This window comes from Oncorhynchus gorbuscha, linkage group LG04 (genome assembly GCF_021184085.1).
Source record: "Oncorhynchus gorbuscha isolate QuinsamMale2020 ecotype Even-year linkage group LG04, OgorEven_v1.0, whole genome shotgun sequence".
Lineage (NCBI taxonomy): Eukaryota > Metazoa > Chordata > Actinopteri > Salmoniformes > Salmonidae > Oncorhynchus > Oncorhynchus gorbuscha.
In genome coordinates this window covers 33,362,305-33,383,271 of record NC_060176.1, presented here as the reverse complement: position 1 = coordinate 33,383,271, position 20,967 = coordinate 33,362,305, and the positions used below count along the sequence as shown (strand labels likewise).

Below are 20,967 nucleotides of genomic sequence, written 5' to 3'. Positions count from 1 at the left end.
AACACATTTGAGGCAATCAGTTGTGTTGTGACAAGGTAGGGGTCGTATACAGAAGATAGCCCTATTTGGTAAAAGACCCAAGTCCATATTATGGCAAGAACAGCTCAAATAAAGAGAAATGATAGTCCATTATTTTAAGACATGGTCAGTCAATGCGGAAAAAATTCAAGTGCAGTCGCAAAAACCATCAAGCGCTATGATGAAACGTTCTCCCATGAGGACCACCACAGGAAAGGAAGACCCACAGTTACCTCTGCTGTGGAGGGTAAATTCATTAGTCAGATTGCAGCCCAAATTAATGCTTGAAAGAGTTCAAGTAACAGACATCTCAACATCAACTGTTCAGAGGAAACTGTGTGAATCAGGCCTTCATGGTCGAATTGCTGCAAAGAAACCACTACCAAAGGACATCAATAAGAAGACGAGAATTGCTTGGGCCAAGAAATACAAGCAATTACATTAGACAGGTGGAAATCTGTTCTTTGGTCTGATGAGTCCGAGATTTTTTGTTCTAACCGCTGTGTCTTTGTTTGACGCAGAGTAGGTGAACGGATCTCTGTATGTGTGGTTCCCATCAGAAAGCATGGGAGAGGAGGTGTGATGGTGCTTTATTTATTTAGAATTGAAGGCACACTTAACCAGCATGGCAACCACAGCATTCTGCAGCGATACGCCATCCCATCTGGTTTGCGCTAAGTGGGAATATCATTTGTTTTTCAACAGGTCAACGACCCAACACACCGCGTGGCTGTGTAAGGGTTATGTGATCATGAAGGAAAGGGAGATACCTAGTCAGTTGTCCAACTGAATGTATTCAACTGAAATGTGCCTTCCACGTTTAACCCAACCCCTCTGAATCAGAGAGGAGCAGGGGGCTGTCTTAATCGACATTCACGTCTTGCTCAGGGGCAGAACAACAGATTTTTAACTTGTCAGTTCAGGGATTCGATCCAACAACCTTCCGGTTACGGGTCCAACACACTAACCAATCTGCCGCCCCTAAAAAGGAGGGTGATGGAGTGCTGCATTAGATGACCTGGTCTCCACAATCACCCGACTTCAATCCAATTGAGATGGTTTGGGATGAGTTGGACCGCAGAATGAAGGGAAAGCAGCCAAGTGCTCAGCATATGTGGGAACTCCTTCAAGAATGTTGGAAAAGCATTCCAAGTGAAGCTGGCTGAGAGAATGTCTAGAGTGTGCAAAGCTGTCATCAAGGCAAAGGGTAGCTTCTTTGAAGAATCTAAAATATATTTGAGGGTCTTCAAACACTTTTTTGGTTATTACATGATTACATGTGTTATTTCATAATTTTGACGTCTTCCCTATTATTCTACAGAAAATAGTAAAAATAAAGAATGAGTAGGTGTCCAGATTTTTGACTGGTACTGTGTGTTATATATATATATATTTAAATACATTTAAAATGACTATAATGTGAATGCTTTTAACATTTTACAAAGTGTAAACCAAATAAGTCTTGTGTGTAGAAGTAGAGAATGAAAAATGTCCCACACCATGTCTAGCTAATAGGTAGCCTACATTGTTGGCCAATAATCATTAAAAAAACAAAAACAAATATATTTAGGGTACATATTAATTCTGAGGACGCAGACAGCATTGCATAGCACAACAAAAACTTACACTTGACAGTGTCAGGATGTTGAATGAAGACTTTGGTATTGAATGCCAAACATTTCAGTTAAATGCAAACACTGAAAATGAGGTTTCCCAGACACAGATTAAGCCTAGTCCAGGACTAAAAAGCAATTTCAATGGAGACTCTCCATTGACCATGCATTTTAGCCCAGGACCAGGCTTAATCTGTGTCTGAAAAACCTGTCTTAAAATGTCACATGCTGCTTCAAGTCTCTCCTCCTTTTTCAATTAGTAGGCTTGACTACACATACCATGCTCACTCACACATATGTAATCATGGCTATCCAAAGGAAAAAGCACAAAAAAACACAAAAAAATATTAAACGAGGACCATCTCCTGATTTTTGAAATTTCCAAAATGTCAAACACCTGTACCAATGTTTCCCTTTTTTAATTGATGGCATTTGCATTTCCAAAGAAATCATCTTGATTGCCCATCATGAAGTCCAAGTCCTCCCCACGAGTTCCTCACCGCCTCTTCTGTGTGTAAACTGGGTAGGCGAGCGTGACATTTAAAGAATCATTGTGCTGTACGAGTGACGTGTGGTGGTAATGCAGGACTAGTTCTTTTAGGGAACCATACAGGTTATATGGCTCTGCAAATCCATAGCCCGTATGACTCTTGTTGATAACACAATGCTTCACCTCACCCTCAACACTGCAAAGATAGACATTTTAAATTAGAATACATCAAGTTCAGAATACATCCAAATTCAATGTATGGACTATTTTACATGGTTCTGAAAATAAAGAATGACCTGGTTTTGTTACATGTTGTCAACTTGATCATTTAGAAACACACCAAGGTCAACTTTTCCTTCTTCCTTCAGTCTCTCTCAATGTGTAGCATGAGGAGAATCAGTTTGTTTATTATGAATATGATCTAGCATGACAAATCTGATCAATATGCTAATCAAGTTGCCAATATACACTCAATACTAATGCTGCATATTAACATCAAAATCTGTCAACACATTAAGACTGAATAATCGGATCTCATTAAATAAGATTGTTTAGGTCTTAAATTATTATGACACTAAACTCAAATCATGTGTCTCATGTGGAATTTTTTTCAGGGTGATTAGATAGCCTAAAAATCTGTCGCTATTCCCTTGAGCACGGCACTTAACCCGAATTGCAACAGCGGTGCTATTACAATAGTGACCCTGGCACCAATCCTTACGGGTGTCTCAGGGGGGAGTTGGGATATGCAAAAAAACACATTTCCATTAACAGGACAAATATAAGCACCCCGCAAACTTGTATTATTAGATACATACACAACACTGCAGGCGTAGCAGCCAGCTTTGCTACTGTCCCGGACCAGGAATGTTCCGTCCTTCTTCCCCCGGAGCAGAGCTTCTGCCTGCAGCCGGTTGATGTTGCCTAGCCTCCACGAACGTTCATCATGATGTGGGAGGTCCTCGTCGTCTTCAACCATTGAGTACTCACTGGAATACAATAATCACATTAGTTTTATACAACTAACTTTTGTTTGAATTACTCCTTTAAAAAGAGACATGCAAAAGGAGACAAAACTTTGAAGTGGATCTTTAAAAAACAATCAAAAGTAAAAGCGTGGGAAATGGATACTTACTCCTCTGGGTTTTCATTCTTGATACCCAACCATTCATTCAGCTTCTTCTGCCTCACTCCCTTTTGTGTCAGCCACCTACCATGAGAAAATAAAAAAAGGTTTTGTGTCAGTCATTTAGTAACGGGACATTATAGACAAAATATTTGATAACAGCAAAGACTGGTGCTATACTTACATTAGGTAATGGTCTCTGGTCTTGCGGAGCTGAATTAGATCAGGTTTGATGCTGTTCATCTTCTTATCGATCTCCCTGTAATCCGCTGCTTGCTTTTTCAGATCATCCTCCAGGTGCCGTTTGCTGTCCACAATCTCACTTATTCTCGATTTCAGTTTGTCGTAGTTTCCCATGATTCTAGGAGAAATAATTATTGTTGTCAAAAATACGTCACCTATTGTCAATATATGAGACAGCTGTTGTACTTCTATAAGAAAGGCACATTTGGCTTCTCCAACAGTGAAGCAATCTGAGTAGTTGTAGCATCAACAAAACTCCAGTGATTCTGTGGGTATACAAACTTCTACTATACTATTACCATTAGTGATGCACCGATATGACATTTTTGGCCGATACTCAATACTTTCCTTGCCAAAAAAAAACAATACCGATAACCGATATTTAAACATTTAGTGGCCTTTTAAGCATTCTAGTACAGTTAAATAGTTACACACACACTGACAAAGCGGTTTAAGGCACTGCATCTCAGGGCAAGAGGAGTCACTACAGTTCCTGGTTTGAATCCAGGCTGTATCACATCCGGCTGTGATTGGGAGTCCCGTAGGGCTACACACAATTGGCCCAGCTTCGTCCGGGTTTGGCCATTATTGTAAATAAGAATTTGTTCTGAACTGACTTGCCTGGTTAAATAAAGGTTTTACACACCACACAGTTATTTTGTTGGTCCCCATTACCAGTAAAACATAATCAAAAGCTATTTCTTTCACTTACTTGCTGCGCTGTTTCTTTGTTCAATCGTTTCATTCTCAACCAGGATTTCTATGGAACACCATTTGGGCCTTTGCGTGTCAAATAAGCTTGTTGACCAATCAGGACCTGAATATGACTGCATGTCACATAATATTTGAACACGTTTGATTTTTTTACGTAGTGATTACACTATCATCTGTATTTAATATGTCACAACGATTCCTTGATATTTATGCTACGATGCTTGTAAAGTTGTCTCGCGCACCTACATTGCTGGTCATAAAAAAAAGCTAGCTAGCTCATGGATGCAAACAATGTTCTTCCCCCAAAATATACCAAAAAGACAATGTTTCAGTAGCTATAGTTGGCTGGCTAACTATATAGCTAGGTGTCACCATCTAAAATAACCCTAATTTATAAGACAGTTCTTATTTGATGAATGGTGGTCGGACTCATCTATGTGAAGATAGCCACAATAGTGTACTTTGCAGTTAGCCTTAAAAATAAAAGAATGTCAGTGACAGAGATGCAAATGAATACAAATAGTAGAATAAATCATGCTAAACAAGGTTGGAATGTTATATAAAACCAACAAAAGACAATTAGTTAATTTGACAAATCTGAAATCACACAATATATTTTACTTTAGAATTGCATTGGGAGGGGGGGCATACTTATATCACTGTACACTATTACCTATGGATTGTGGATCAATGACATGGGGTTTCAGTCTACTCAGTGACACCCAGAGAACATTAGTGTCGTCGCTCTTATTGCGGGACTCAAACAACTTGAGCCACATTTGATCCACATTTATTTAAACCTATGTGTATTGAACACTATTCCCGAGGAAAAACCATACTTTGTGGATATTTTGGAGTCCGATAACTCTGAGGATGTTGGGAAAAAATAGCTTGGGTATTGAGTAGACCAATACCCAATTTCATTGATCCCCAATCCTTACGTAAAGCTGTACAATATGAATGTCAATACACACAATAGGCTGACTGGGGAGGTGATTTCACAGTCACAGTCCCGCGATAAGAGGTACAACGCTAATATTTGTGTAAACTCTTCAGTTGTGTTCTGTGGGTGTCACCGAGTAGACGGATACCCCATTTCATTGCTTCACATTATCTAGTCTAAATATGGAATGATTCCACCAATTGTAACCTTCTGCATCACTTTCAAAGAAGGTACTTTTATTTTGAAGGCAAACTGCAAATTCCCCTATTGTGCCTAGCTTAATAACACATAACCCGGTCCTGTCGAGCCTCACTAGCCAGATGAAGCTAGCTGGCTGCTTATAACGTTAACTTTGGGCAACAGGGTTAAGTAGTTGACTAGCTATTTATTTTCATGAACTGAGGTTCAATTTCAATAGGTGAACAACAAGTGGCTACCTAGCTAATACTTACCAGGATTCCTAAATCATTGTTAAGAACAATGAAAAGGACTGAAGTTTCGACTGGTCATTGTTTTCAGGCTGGTTGTATTGGTGCTAGCTAGGTACCACGCTAAAGCTAGCTAGCTACCCCAAAAGTTGCGGTTGAACAAATAATGCTTTATTACCAACAGTGTTTTCTTGTTTGCAGACTTTTTATACAGTTTTGACAGTGCTACTGATAGTAGTGTTGGCGCTTGGCTTGCACGTGCAAATTCAGAACACACAACATTCTATAGTAGAACTGTCAAATAAAAAAAGCGTATTAAACACATCAAATAGTGTTATTGTCAAATAGTGTTATATGACATGCAAAATACCCAAATGGCGTTCCATAGTATGTTGTGAAGCTAAGTGGAGTGACGCTATTACTGTGTAACTCCGGTAGGGCAACATCTGAAAAATAGAGCACTTGGTAGTGTGTGCTGGTGCTCGACCAGTCGCGAAAGTCAACATCACCCACGACAGAGAACGGTTGATTGTCAAGGGCAATGAATTCCATAATCTTGGTGTTAATGCATTTCGCCTTTGAGTTGTCTCGCTGAAATGTTCTTACTCTTCCAAATGACTGCTCAAATTGAACTTGTTGGAAGCGTGCGCTTAGTATTTTGCTGCTTTTGTTCTGTGTAGCGCTGTATTTTTCATGGCGTCATTACATGATCTACTTATGTTATATATAGGTATGCACGTCAGCTTTGACATCGGTTTTGCACATCGGCGCTAAACTAGACATCGGGCCGATGCTGGCATTTTTAGCTAATGTAGGCTGATTCGGATACGCTCACCGATACATCGTGCATCCCTAGATATTAACCACTTTATCATAGAACTGAACTGTGATTAATGTTAGCTACATCTTTGGTTGAAAAGATAATATAAAAGATCATTTTCATTATTACCTCTGGATTTCTTTATCGTTACCCTCTCTCCTGAACTTTTCAATGTACTCCTTGCTATAGCGCTCTTGGGTTTGGCACTGCTCCTCAAAGATCTTAATGGTTTCATTGAATGCCTCAATGGCCGTTCTCTTCATTTGAATTTCCTGAGGAAAACAAAGAACCGGAGGTTGGATACAGTACAATCAAAAATGATTCAATCACAATTGAATGACAATAGCAATTCACCTGTGATGTTCTTGTATACTCCTCGTACAGACGATCGTACTCTCGGTTCTTCTCCTGGAACTGAAGGTGGTACTCCTGCAGCCTTTTACCGACAGCTTCAATGTTGTCCTCTTTAACAACCTGGTCCTGCAGGAGACAACAAAGCAGTTAGAGGAACAAATCTCACTCGGTCATCTGGCAAAAAAAAGTTCTGGGTGACACTCAAATGCCGGATATGAAAATGAAGCACTGACTGTGCTCATAGAATAATCTGACCAAGGGATCTCTTATCTTTGAATACGTGTAGCTTCCATTTGTGTTTAAATTGTGGAGGCACCCTTACCTGCTGGAGCCTTGACACTGGGTACAGCAGTCTCACGTCCAGCTTTGGGTTGTACTGGGCTAAGGACTCGTGTCTGTAGTGATTGATGAGCTCAACCACCGAGTTGAATGTCAGTGGGTCCGAGAAGCCGTATTTCCCATCCCGATGGAATATTTTGATCAGTTTGTTATTTCCTCCTTTCCTATGAGCGAGATCAAAAAGGGAACTTTGAAAATGGCCATATGTCTTTAGGCCAGGGTTTAATTTTAAATATACCGGACATTTGAGAAATATACCGGACCCATATGCATTGTGTGATTAAGGGCGTCCACCAACGGTGCTCAGAATGACAGAAATCACATTTAGATTATGGTAATTCATCTTAACAGAACATGCAACTCTAGGATGCAACGGTGTGTGTCCTTCTAACCGAATTCTGATGCGCACTTTGAAGACGTTAGAATAACTGCCACTTTTCCTCAGCCAACAAGACGAGTTACAAACACCGAAATTACTAGCCTATGTCAATCTACTATTCGCCATAGTAGAAAAGTTTACCTATTCTCTTGGTCAGTTTGCAGTTCTAGCCTATTCCAAACAGACTAAGACAGTTGTGGGATCCCTAATTTATATAACCAATTTAGCTACATAAGAATAACGTTAGAAAGCAAAATCAGGCTGATGCAACAGATTTGAACGTTTAGTTTAAAATGTTGATAAACTATTATTTCTTCGCATTATAAGCTCACGAATGCTTGTTCCATAATTTAATTAGCCGGGAAAATACCATTTCCAAAAGCGCACCGAACATAAGAGCGGCAGAGATCAAAATATCCGTTAGAGATTAAGAAAGAGGGAAGATCTAATGATGCAACAACTAGGCTTCTAATATGACTAGGATTGTGTCTTTGGCTACTGGACAATGAAAAAGTTTCTTTGAAAACCATTCGAACACGAGCAAAAAAATAGGCTATTAGTTTCAATGGCATATGGAAGTCTTTATAAAGCAATTGTTTATATGGTCAGATTTTGGCTAGGCTACTTCAAAGCAAGGTAAGACATGCCTCATAATATGAAGCAAAACAATCATGTTTAAAACAATTAAGTTTGTTTTTTAAATGCATACTGCCCCTAGCTCATTGCAAAGTGACACACTGAAGCCTGCCTGCCTACCCTTGCCTGTGCACTTGAATGGCAAAATGGGAAGCGTGCGTCAATGACCAGTTGAAAAATAAGTTTGCTATTTAAAAAAACAGTTTTGATGGCCACTATTTAACATGAGACTGCGTTTAAAATTGATGCGCAAGTTATAAAAGCATGTTTCACTCCAGCAGAAAGGAACGAGCTGTAGTAGCAGCTCTCGTGTGCATTATCTGTATGCTGCCAATTGAATTCCACTCGATTATGCAAATTAACCTACAGACCGATAAGCATGACTGGTCAAATGTATTTCCATCGACTGGTATTTCCATCAATTAATAGGCTAAAAGCATTATTTTGCTATGGGATTTTTTTATTTTCTTATGGACAATTTTATTTATTGGCTTTTCAATTATTTGATTTAAAAATAGTCTATTACCAGTTAACAGAAACCCTGCATTAGACAGAGCAGGATATTAAGAGTTCCATATTTAGCAACCATGCGATTCACAACGTACCTCAGAGTCAGTGTGTAGTCTCCATGCATTTTGGTGGATGCATCTCGGACCAGAAACGTACCATCAGCTGTGTCTCTCAGCTTCTCATTCACCTCCTCCCTACAAGAAAACGAAGGGTTATGCTACAGTTTCTTCACAAATCCAATAGGACTCATTATCAAACTGGAAACCAAGAGATTTTCATCACAAGACACTGACCATTATTAATTGAATTATCATTAAGATCATAAGGGCTTGCCTTGAGATGTCTCCCCAGTACCACTCCCCGTCTTGCAAGGCCATGTTGTTGTTGAACCCGTTGTTTGGAACTGGGGTAGTGGCCTTTGGTGGTTTCGGGGGCAAAGCTGCGGCAAGAAGAGAGAATGAAGCTGTAAATTTCCAGTCTCACAGCGCATAACTTACCTTTTCTGAACTTGTGAAATTTAAGTTGACTTGATTAGGTGAGTGAGGAAGATAGCTACCAGAAACAGGCTTAAATTCCTCAAAAAAATTGCAATGGTTCATAATAATGAGTGTAATGGCTCAAAACTAAATACCTACATGTAGGCTATTGTTTGGTTTATTTGTGTCAACTACTGCATTACCAGTTAAGTAGCTACACTTTGTTGCATAAACATAATGACCAGAAAAAAAGGGGGAAAAAAGTGGAAATGTGTTATTTGGCCACATTTTAATGTAACAATATCAAAATATTATGATGACAGACTAAATAAATAAAAGAAACTGAGAAAATGAGGACTGAATGCAAAGACATTAAATCCAAAAAGAAGTACGCCTCTGTACACCATAACTACTCCTGTGTGAAATAGTAGTACTTCGCTGCAGTTCATCTGCTCTCCCAAGCTATCAATGTAACATAGCCTAATCATCACAATGCATGTAGAAATACCCACAATTAAAATACGTTATACAGCCTAATGGTAACATCTCACAAAAAAAATTATGTAGGAGGATGCCAAAGAAACACATGCAAACCACAGATGGCGAACAGATGTTGCGCTGGAGGGGATGGCTCCCGTTTTATGGGCTCTCAACCAACCATGTTATTCGTTATTTATTTATTTTTCGCATTGTTTGTAAATCATTTTGTACATAATGTTGCTGATATGATATGATCTCTTATGACCGAAAAGAGCTTCTGGACATCAGAACTGCGATAACTCACCGTGAACTGGACATTTTTTTTTTGCTTTGATGAGTTGGATTTACTCCAGACAAGGAAGGCCCTCATCCACAACATTCGCAGGAGAAAGGGACATATCGCGGAAGGAGGCCGGGGTGCCTTGTGAGGATATGGCGGAGAGCGGCTAATCTGCCTTTACCATCTTTACTATTGGCCAACGTACAATTGTTGGATAATAAAGTGGACGAACTACAAGCACCCATATCCGGGTCATTAAAAACTGTAATATCTTATGCTTCACTGAGTCGTGGCTGAACGAAGACATGAATAACATACAGCTGGCGGGTTACACTGTATCGGCAGGATAGAACAGCAGCCTCTGGTAAGACAGGGGTGGCGGTCTTTGTATATTTGTAAACAACAGCTGGTGCACAATATTTAAGGAAGTCTCAAGGTTTTGCTCGCCTGAGGTAGAGTACATCATGGTAAGCTGTAGACCACACTACCTACCTAGAGAGTTATCTATATTCTTTGCAGCTGTCTATTTAACACCACAAACCGATGCTGGCACTACAACTGCACTCAATGAGCTGTATACAGCCATAAGCAAACAGGAAAACATGACTGCCTGACCAGGCACGACTCAAACACCATCAAGTTTGCCGATGACACAACAGTGGTTGACTTGGAGCCTCAACTCGGGACTCGACTGATGACTTGAAATGATCTGGTCAGGTTTTGTAAAGTTGTCACTCATTGTGGCACACAGTCTCCGTGGATTACTGGTGTTCTAAAATGGCAGACGGAAGGGAGGGTGGTGCGGCAGGTGCCGCTTCTCCTACGAATGCTGTTATTTTATCTAAAGCATCAGGTGTACGCCGACCCCAGCTAAGTAACTCATGCAAAGATTTAAAGCTCAATGTGTTTTTATCTCCAGTACATTGCCATGATTGTCAGTTATGTAGCTGCTCTACTGATAATCTCAGTGCGTCCTTGCTGGGATGACAATCAATCTACTGGCGGAGAATATCAACACCAAACACATTGGTTCAATGTTCCATGGGAGAGGACAGTACACAACATACCATGGGAGAGGACAGTACACAACATACCATAACGTTTTGAATAATAGCCATGTCTACCTCGCTCCCTATTCCACTGAACCACTTAGGCATAACAAAGACAAGTCTAACATTTATCAGAAACTGTTAAACTACCTGTTCACTACCCTCCTGCTCTCCAGGGATGTGCAACTGAATCCTGGGCCTAACATCACCGAACCAGCGATACTCACCGGAGTGGAAAGCAGTGGATGGCCTTATCCACTGATCGTCTCCGCTATGGAAGTGGGTGAGTGCTATGATCCCATGGTTTAACTCGACTCCAGGATGGAATTTAACTCTTCAAACATACCCAAGTCACTATATGCAATCCCTGACTCTGCTTCTGGTATGCAAGCCGTTTTAATTAGCTCCCCGCATCCAGTGCAAGCAGGAGGGATAGTTAATTACGCTACCGAACTGCCCCTAATCAAAACAAAACAAAAACGGCCTTAACCCAGCCGTCAGAAAACACAGAAGATTTTACTTTTTTTCAATGTGTCAATCACTCTCGAGTCATCTGGGACCCACGAGCTAAGCCCATAAGTGTCATTCCAAAAAGTGATCAAATTCAACAATGACTTTTACCCTTATTGGAATGTATAGACCACCTTCCACCAAAAGTGTGTTCTTTCGATAAGTTTAATAACATGCTTAGGGAATGTGATTTTGGGAAAGAGGTCATCTTAATGGGAGATTTTAACATTAATTACGAAGACAAGTCTTGTAGGAAAACCCTCAAACGGATCACTAATACCTTTGACCTTACACAGCTAGTTAAAGGGCCAACCAGGGTGGCTATAAAACACAGATTGATTTAGGCTATCATAATCTGACACTTATAGCCAGAAAGCTTTCTAAGAACAGGTTTAACCTCTATTGTTAGAAGGCTGGATCAACTAAGAATACCTAAGAGTGAATGAAATTATTTTGAAAAGGAAATTAAGGGAATTAACTGGAATGATCGGTCCTATACAGATGTGGAAGCTGAAAGAAAAGCCCATCTACAATCCAGACTGACTACAATAAATGGTTTCCTAAAAAAAGTCTAATCCAAACCTTGGCTAAACGGAGAAATCTGGAAATTGATGGAAGAACGAGATTATGCTCTAAACAGCCCTAAAATCCAAATTAAAGCATGACAGACGTATGTTTACCATGTTGAGAAATAAGGTGATGTAAGAAATCACAGGCCAAGGCAAACTTTTTTATTAACATAATTGGTGAAGCAAAGGGAAATTCTAAATTGATCTGGGAGAATCTAAAAAAGTTAACAGGGAAAGACCACAGTAACACTGCAAAAAGACTAGAAATCATGGTGAATAACAATCTAACACAGGATGCAGTCGAAATAGCAATAACCTTCAATTCCTACTTTATTGACTGTCAGGGTACTGACACAGAACCCCTCTGCTGCAGAGGATAAGTTCATTGGAGTTACCAGCCTCAGAAATTGCAGGCAAATTAAAGGTACACAGAGTTCAAGTAACAGACATCTCAACATCAACTGTTCAGAAGAGACAGCATGAATCAAGCCTTCGTGGTTGAATTGCTGCAAAGAAACCACTACTAAAGGACACCAATAAGAAGAGACTTGCTTGGGCCAAGAAACACGAGCAATGGACATTAGACCAGTGGAAATAAGTCCTTTGGTTTAGAGTCCAAATGTGAGACTTTTGGTTCCCCAACCACCGTGTCTTTATGAGACGCGGTATGAGTGAACCAAAAGATCTCTGCATGTGTATTTCCCACCATAAAGCATGGAGGTGGTGTTATGGTTATGGTGTTGGGGTGCAAACCAGATACACCATCTCATCTGGTTTGGGCTTAGTGGGTCTCAGCATTGGTTTTTCAACAGGACAATGACCCAACACCTCCAGGCTGTGTAAGGGCCATTTGATCAAGAAGGAGAGCGATGAGTGCTGCATCAGATGACCTGGCCTCCACAATCCCCCGACCTCAACCCAATTGAGATGGTTTGGGATGAGTCGGACCACATGATTCCACGTGTGTTATTTCATAGTTGTTATGTGTTGACTATTATTCTACAATGTAGATAATAGTAAAAATAAAGAAAAACCCTTGAATGATTATATGTTCTAAAACCTTTGACCGGTAGAGGCTGGAAGTAGCACAGGGTCAGCCGCAGAGAAGCTCCACTTGAGCAGGTTAAGTGCCTAGCTCAAGGGCACAAAGGCAGTAGATTACATCAGAGATTCTGGTACAAGCAACCCTTCAGTTGTCGGCTCACTCAAGTTTACAAAGTGAACTCCAGTAACTGAATCCTTCTCAGTACCAAGATGCTTCTATAAAACAATAATCAGCGCCATCAGTCACTATCATCAGTGAGCCATGCTCTTATATTGAGCTTAAAATAGACTACATCTTTACCAAATAGCTACAATACTCTATGGTTACAGTATTCGCTCTCCCTCTCTTGCAAACACAGAACAATCATTCAACCTTAAATTCTCACCAAAAAAAAAGATCCATAAACGATACTAATACGCATGAGCATCTCAGAAAACAGTTTTTGTACTTGATAGTTTAATCCAGCACTAGAACATATACTGACACTATTTAGTAATTACTAAAAGAAAAAGTAACCAGCTATGGCCCATGCAAGAGTTTTCTATCTTCGAGATCTTGTCAGCAATTAGTTCAGCAGACATGAAAATCACATTAAATTCCAAATATGAAACATAAAAAACATGACTTGTATTACCTGGAGCAGCCTGGGTTTCACTCAATTCACTGTTGACCAAGATCTCTAGAATCTTGATAAGGGAATCCAGGCTGGCCTCACAGCTGAGAGATAGAAAATGGTTACATTTATTATCTGCTGCATCCTTATTTCATTGACCTGTCAAAGGCTTTCGATACTGTTGATCACTCACTGCTAATTCAGAGGCTTTCCTCAATTGGTCTTGACCGGGATGCATGTAAATGGTTTAAACATTACTTGACAGATATAACTCAATGTATATCTACTGATGGTGTTAAATCCGTCTTCCTGGATATTACGAAAGGTGTGTCGCAGGGGTCGATTCTGGGTCCTGTAGCTTTTACCGTTTACATTAACAATATTGACTTGTCTGTAAAAGGTTGTAACCTGTACTTGTATACCGATTATACTGTTGTATATGCTATTGCCCCCACGGTTGACCAGGCACTATATGAAATACAGTCTTCATTGTATTAAAGATGAACTTTGAGCTGAAATTAGTTCTGAAAGCGGGTAAAACTAAGTATATGTTGTTTTCTAGAGCGCATAAAAATAAGTTTGATGATTTAAGCATATGTACTTTAGATGGTGTCCATATTGATCGTGCCCCTGTTTACAAATATCGGGGCATCTGGATAGATGAAAATCTGTCTGAAAAAGCATATTGATGAGTTAGTTTAGAAGCTGAGAATAAAAACGGGCTTCTTCTATAGAAATGGGTCCTGCCTCTCGCTAAATTGTAGACCGTGTTTTTTCTTTCTTTCTGCTTGCATTTTGTATTTATATTCTGATGTGTGTATTTTCTGTAATTTATGTCATTCAGGGCTCATCTGTAAAAGAGACCTTGGTATCAGTATGACCCCTTGATCAAATAAAGGTTAAATAAATTTGGTATGTGTATTTAAACACACAAAAAATAATCTGTTCACATTCTACAGTTACTGTGAGTGTTACTGTCTCTATGACATGTTGTTCTTATACTGCCCTCATACATAAAAGCATTCCTGTCAGCATAATTGCCCCTTGTGGGATAAATAAAGTATTTCAATTGTAATTGTATACTGACCTTGCTGGTTGAAGCCTGAAAAGCACAGGGCTAAAGATTTCCGCCAAGTCTCTGACACAGAGTTGGTTTTTGCTGGTGTTCTGAGAAATCCGGCAGAAATGTTTGATGAGGCAGTAGAACGTGAGGCAGTATTGGGGCGGATGGTTAGATGAGCTGGCTATTCTGCGCAACAACTGGGCACAGTCCTTTGGATCCTTTACCTCTGTGAGCATGAAAAGAGGAAACAGTTACACAAGGTAAAGATTAAATCAATGACAACCACTATTAACATGTACTGCACAGCATTGCCCTGGAAAACTTGCCACAACATACTATAACTTTATTTGTATGGTGAGCCACCATACGGTCCGTGGGCCGCTTCTTGAGTATACATTTGGTTTGAGGGATTCTATTAGTTTTATAGCCATCAGGTCTTACTTACCCTGTGCTGCATGAATCATCTCACTTTGGAGAGAGGTGGGAACAACTGGATTAGGCAAATCCTGCAGGTATCTCCAAAGGCCATCACATAGCGACTGTAGGTCCAAAGGCTCCAAATCTGTAAATGCATCAATAAACTTAGATAGTAGAGATGAACGCAACAAATTTGACAGTTACAACAATCACTTGGTTAAGAAAAAAAATCAAAATTCTCAAGAACTATTAAAAATGGGAGAAGTAGTATGGTGGAAAAATTGCAAGATTATGTTATAATACTTTTATTGCATCAAATGGCTGTTTTAAGCAACAGAATAGAGTATTCTGTTAACTATTGTGTGTGTGTTCTACTGAGGACGGGCCTCTGGGAGACAACACTGACAGGAGATTTACAATGTTTTTTGGGTGATAAAACCTAAAGAGCATTCCAGAGCATGAGTTAATGTTTCTGTTCTATACGGGGCCAGACACTGGTCTCTATACAGTGAAAACTGTTGACACAGCAGATACTGTCTGTTATGTATTATAGAAATCTTCCATACAAATCTTAACCTTGTGACCCATTCTATACATCTTTTGTTCGTCAGGGGCGGCAGCGTAGCCTAGTGGTTAGAGCATTGGGACTCGAATCCCCGAGCTGACAAGGTACAAATCTGTCGTTCTGCCCCTGAACAAGGCAGTTAACCCACTGTTCCTTGGCCGTCATTGAAAATAAGAATTTGTTCTTAACTGACTTGCCTAGTTAAATAAAGGTTTTAAAAAATAATAATTTAAATGTAGGTTGGAAGGGGTGTATCTTGGCTATAAAATACCTTTGTACTTTTGTCTCGGGGCTCTCAACTAATCATCTGAGTGTAAATTGTCAACCAGCCATCATTATCGTAGAGCACTCAATCGATTCACTTTATGTGTGTGCGTTGTATTGTCCTGCTCCCTTATTAATAAGTGATTCAATATTTAGTTTAAGTATAACTCTGATTTGTGTGATAAGTTTGTCTCGCCTCATTTGATAGTAAAGAAATTAACCACCACATTAAGCACAATCTGCCACTCACTCACCACAGTCAGTGAACTGTCTCATATCCAGCCCAGAAGCTGCTGTGAAAGTTCTATAAAGGGTTGGACATTCCAAACCTGCAGGACAGAAAATAGGATCAGGAGGTGGATTTGATTAACCATTTCAATGTAAAAGCAAAACATTCACCATCGTTAACTACTCCCATGCACCAGGCCACAGTCTCTTCTTACCTTTGCCTTCTATTGCCTCCAGAAGCTTGACCAGGATGGGTGATGCAGTCTCTGGAGGAGCAAACTGTTCTGGCAGATCTGGCAACATGAAGCCTGTACAACAGAAAGATGACGTACCTGAAGCTTTCTAAACTGCTACCGGACAGTTGATTGTTACCTGATAACAAATACCCATCTTGCTCACCTTTCCTTTATAGGCATTCAATTAAAATGAAGATCTTAAGATCTTACACACAGCAATGGTTGTGTCGCATCTAACAAGCCTGCACAGATATTCATTTTTCCATGCGGAGTCACAGCACTGTTGTAGGTATAGGCCTGCCTTACAGTAAATTATTAGTATCAGATCAGAGTTACACACAAGCATTTGCTGTTTTGCCTCTTAAGCTTCCTTTGTAAAAGCTTATGAAGCACTCTAATCCTCCACATCAGCGTTTTCATAGATCCATATTCAGCACAGCTGCTCTTCCTTGGCTTGCTGCACATCTGCAGCTCAGTGCTTAATACTAGTTGTAACCAACTCAAACTGATGAAACAGCAAGCCAAGGAAGAGCTGAAACACAAACTACAGCCTGAAATTCATGTCTATGCACAATAACATTCATAATCAACAGTGCAAAAAGATAGGTCACGGTAATTTAAAATCAAATTGGTAGTACAGTACTTTAAAACCGACAAGATAAAAACATCAGCAATGTAACCTGATGTACAACTACTTACCCTCTGATTCTGAATCTGTCCTGGCTAGATCTGATGTGGAAGGAAGAGGCCTAGGTGGCCTTGGTTTTGGTGTTGGTGGTGAAATTACTTTTCTTCCCACAAACTCAACGTAAGTCCCGGGGAAGTCACCTTTTTCATGAGTTGTCTCATTGAATCCTGGCAGCCACCCAATCTCATCTGGTTTTTCTTCAGCCCAATTAGGGCAGCCTAGGGCCAGCAGAGCACCCTTGCTCACCACAAGTATATCGCCTACATGCAAATCAATGTCCTCCTCCCTCTCCTTTTTATAGTCATACAGTGCTCTGTACTGGTATCCTTCTGAAGTCATCTTTATATATGATATCTTTTTCCCAATACACAATTTAAGACCAATAAGATTTGGCCTGAGGTTAAAAATCGACTATATTCTTTCTAACAACGCATGTTTCCTCCATCTCCATTTTATGCAGATCTTCTTCCCCCAAAAGTATGCAGATTCAGCACCTCCAAATGTTAACATTAAGGTTCTGTCCTGTTTTTCAATACACCCTCATTATGCTTCATGCAATACAATCCCAAAGGCATCGGCATCTGTAGTCCCATGAAAGCATCTGTCCAGGATGGAGACAAAATGTATATTCAGAAATCAAAATCAAAGAACTGTGGTAGCTAGATTGTTGAAATCATGTGTTGTTTCACAAGCTAACGTTTTTAATGATTTCAATCACCAACAAAACGGTGATTGTCTATGAATAAGAAACGTTAATATCTAGCTAAAGTTACTGCATACTTGAAGCTATATAAGGTTCCACATTTGATAAAGCAATGTGTCTTTGTTCGTAACAAAGCTAGTTAGCTTGGACATACTGTACTAGCTATACACCAATAGTCTTAGCTGGGGATTGGGGAAGTAGCTAGCGGTACTAGCTAGCCGGGAAGCTACGTCTATTAAGACACCTCCACAAACCCGGTGCGCACACACCATCCAAAGGACAAACACAAAAGTAATGTAAAAATACAAATGATAAAAACATTTAGATTGAAGAAGCCATGCCATTCGTTGTGTAACTAGTTAGTATGTAACATTATTAGCTAACGTTAGCGAGCATGAACACAGGCCCGTGAAAATGTGGAATTTCTACGGCCTCAGATTTGGCAGATGGCTACTTTAGCTAGCTAACGTTGGTTGAATAGTTACCTTGTTGTTATTTTCCTCTGAAAAAAAACTTCCGAAAACACATAAATCAGATTTCATTGGGAAGTGCAGGATAGACGCGGTCTCCAAACCATAGCTAGCTATGATATCGAAAATGCATCCGGGTGCAGTAACAGCTAGTAGCAAACCGCAGTGCAGCTAGTTAGCCGGTCGTCACTAGTTAACACAGCCACAAAGTCAGGGATTATATGTCCGAGATAAAAAGTAGTGGATATTCGCTTCTCTCAGCAATAGCTATTGAACCAAGCATGCCATGACAATAAAGATATTCTGAATAAGGGGAGGATGGTCAAAAATCCACAACTTGTTTTTTTGTAGAGGCAATTCAGTGTATATTGTATTTCTTGCATGGCATGACTATGAAAATTATATATTGTGAAACGGGAAAGGAAGGACAAAAATCCACAGCCCAGCCCCCCAATTCTAATGTCAATTAAAAAATTTAAAAAATTGCAGACAAGTATATTTCTATAACATGTTTGAGATTGTAAATTGATCATGCAAATTAAAGTTGTGAAAAGACAGTAAAAAGAATAGTCACGAGCCTCCATTGAATCGGTGGCCACTAATTATTTCTGTTTTGTGGTCAAAACAACAAAGAGAAGAGGTGCGTAACTTGCTACAGTATACAAAAGTTTCGGTCTCACAACCTTTACGAGACAAAGGTCTAAAGTTGAATGATGGGGAAATGTAACCAAACTCTTAAACAGAGCACTAGATGCAAGGACTGGCAGTCCCTGATAATGAATTAAACTATGAAACATAAATCAAATTAAGATAAAGGGGGGCTATTAAGGAACCATTCAGCAATTGTGTGATTTTGTTAACAGAACCACTTCACTCGTTCTGCTTCCACTGTGGGATGGAGAACCTGGAGGGCAAAAATATATTTGATTGGCTAAGCGACTACACAAGTGTATATATTATATTGATGTCATTACATAGTTAGGAAAGCAACACATAATTAAGGAATCTTATAGAGAGATACTGTAGTTAAGGATAATGAGTATTATATTGGAAAACAGTAGATAATCTGCTTATGTACTGAGTTCTCCCCTGCTTGGTACAGAGGGCATCTCTGATTAACCCAGGAAGCACACTAGCTGACCCATACCACAATTTCTCCAGGGACACTAACGTAGCTCATTGCCATTGCATTCTACCATTCTGGTGAGCATGGCAACAGGGTTATCTCATCCAGCGATAAAGCCAGTTACGGAAGTCTTTGAATGCAATATAAAGTCAGTTTGATTATCTTGTCTTTATTGTAAACTCAAATACATTTTTGTAGACCTTAAGTGAAATGCTTACCAAAAATACCACCGAAAAAGTAAGAGATAAGAATAACAAATAATTAAAGAGCAGCATTCAATAACAATAGCGGGGCTATATACAAGGAGGTACCGGTACAGAGTCAATGTGCAGGGGAACCGGTGTCGAGGTAATATGTACATGTAGGTACATGGGGGGCAATGCAAATAGTCTGGGTAGTCATTTGATTAGCTGTTCAGGAGTCTTATGGCTTGGGGGTAGAAGCTATTTGGGAGCCTCTTGGACCTAGACTTGGCGCTCTGGTACCGCTTGCCTTGCGGTAACAGTGAGAACAGTCTCTGGAATCTTTGACAATTTTTAGGGCCTTCCTCTGACACTGCCTGGTATAGAGGTCCTGGATGGCAGGAAACTTGGCCCCAGTGATGTACTGGGCCGTACGCACTACCGTCTGTAGTGCCTTGCAGTCGGAGGCCGAGCAGTTGCCATACCAGGCAGTGATGTAAGCTGCAAAAACCTTTGAGTATCTGAGGTGAGGACCCATGCCAAATCTTTCCAGTCTCCTGAGGGGGAATAGGTTTTGTCGACGGTCTTGGTGTGCTTGGACCATGTTAGTTTGTTGGTGATGTGGACACCAAGGAACTTGAAGCTCTCAACCTGCTCCACTACAGCCCAGTCGATGAGAATGGGGGCGTGCTCGGTCCTCGTTTTCCTCCACAATCATCTTCTTTGTCTTGATCACACTGAGGGAGAGGTTGTTGTCCTTGCACCAGTCAGGTCTCTGACCTCCTCCCTATAGGCTGTGTCATTGTTGTGTCATCAGCAAAAGTGATGGCGTTGGAGTCGTGCCTGGCCATGCAGTCATGAGTGAACAGGGAGTACAGGAGTGGACTGAGCACACACCCCTGAAGGGCCCCTGTGTTGCGGATCAGCTTGGCGGATGTGTTGTTAAATACCCTTACCACCTGGGGGGCGGCCCGTCAGGAAGTCCAGGATCAAAATGCAGAGGGAGGTGTTTAGTCCCAGGGTCCTTAGCTTATTGATGAGCTTTGAGGGCACTATGGTGTTGAACTCTGAGCTGTAGTCAATGAATAGCATTCTCACATAGGTGTTCCCTTTGTCCAGGTGGGAAAGGGCAGTGTGGAGTGCAATAGAGATTGCATCATCTGTGGATTTGTTGGGGCGGTATGCAAATTGGAGTGGGTCTAGGGTTTCTGGGATAATGGTGTTGATGTGAGCCATGACCAGCCTTTCAAAGCACTTCATGGCTACAGACGTGAGTGCTACGGGTCGGTAGTCATTTAGGCAGGTTACCTTAGTGTTCTTGGGCACAGGGACTATGGTGGTCTGCTTGAAACATGACAGTATTACAGACTCAGACAGGGAGGTTGAAAAT

At 40.4% G+C, this 20,967-nt stretch overlaps 1 protein-coding gene across 1 annotated transcript; it reads right to left on the bottom strand.

The window, feature by feature from the left end:
• Window positions 1-1,303: 1,303 nt before the first annotated feature.
• On the bottom strand, window positions 1,304-18,482 carry LOC124033975 (phosphatidylinositol 3-kinase regulatory subunit alpha-like). Its single transcript, XM_046346532.1, has 16 exons — window positions 18,285-18,482; window positions 17,108-17,697; window positions 16,388-16,480; window positions 16,199-16,273; window positions 15,144-15,260; window positions 14,723-14,924; window positions 13,657-13,739; window positions 8,947-9,052; window positions 8,709-8,807; window positions 7,072-7,252; window positions 6,750-6,875; window positions 6,525-6,667; window positions 3,432-3,608; window positions 3,257-3,331; window positions 2,940-3,110; window positions 1,304-2,317 (listed from the first exon to the last, which is right to left on the bottom strand). Exons 2-16 carry the CDS (start codon window positions 17,433-17,435, stop codon window positions 2,128-2,130), a joined length of 2,166 nt encoding a protein of 721 aa, XP_046202488.1. The 5' UTR covers window positions 17,436-17,697; window positions 18,285-18,482; the 3' UTR covers window positions 1,304-2,127.
• Window positions 18,483-20,967: the final 2,485 nt, after the last annotated feature.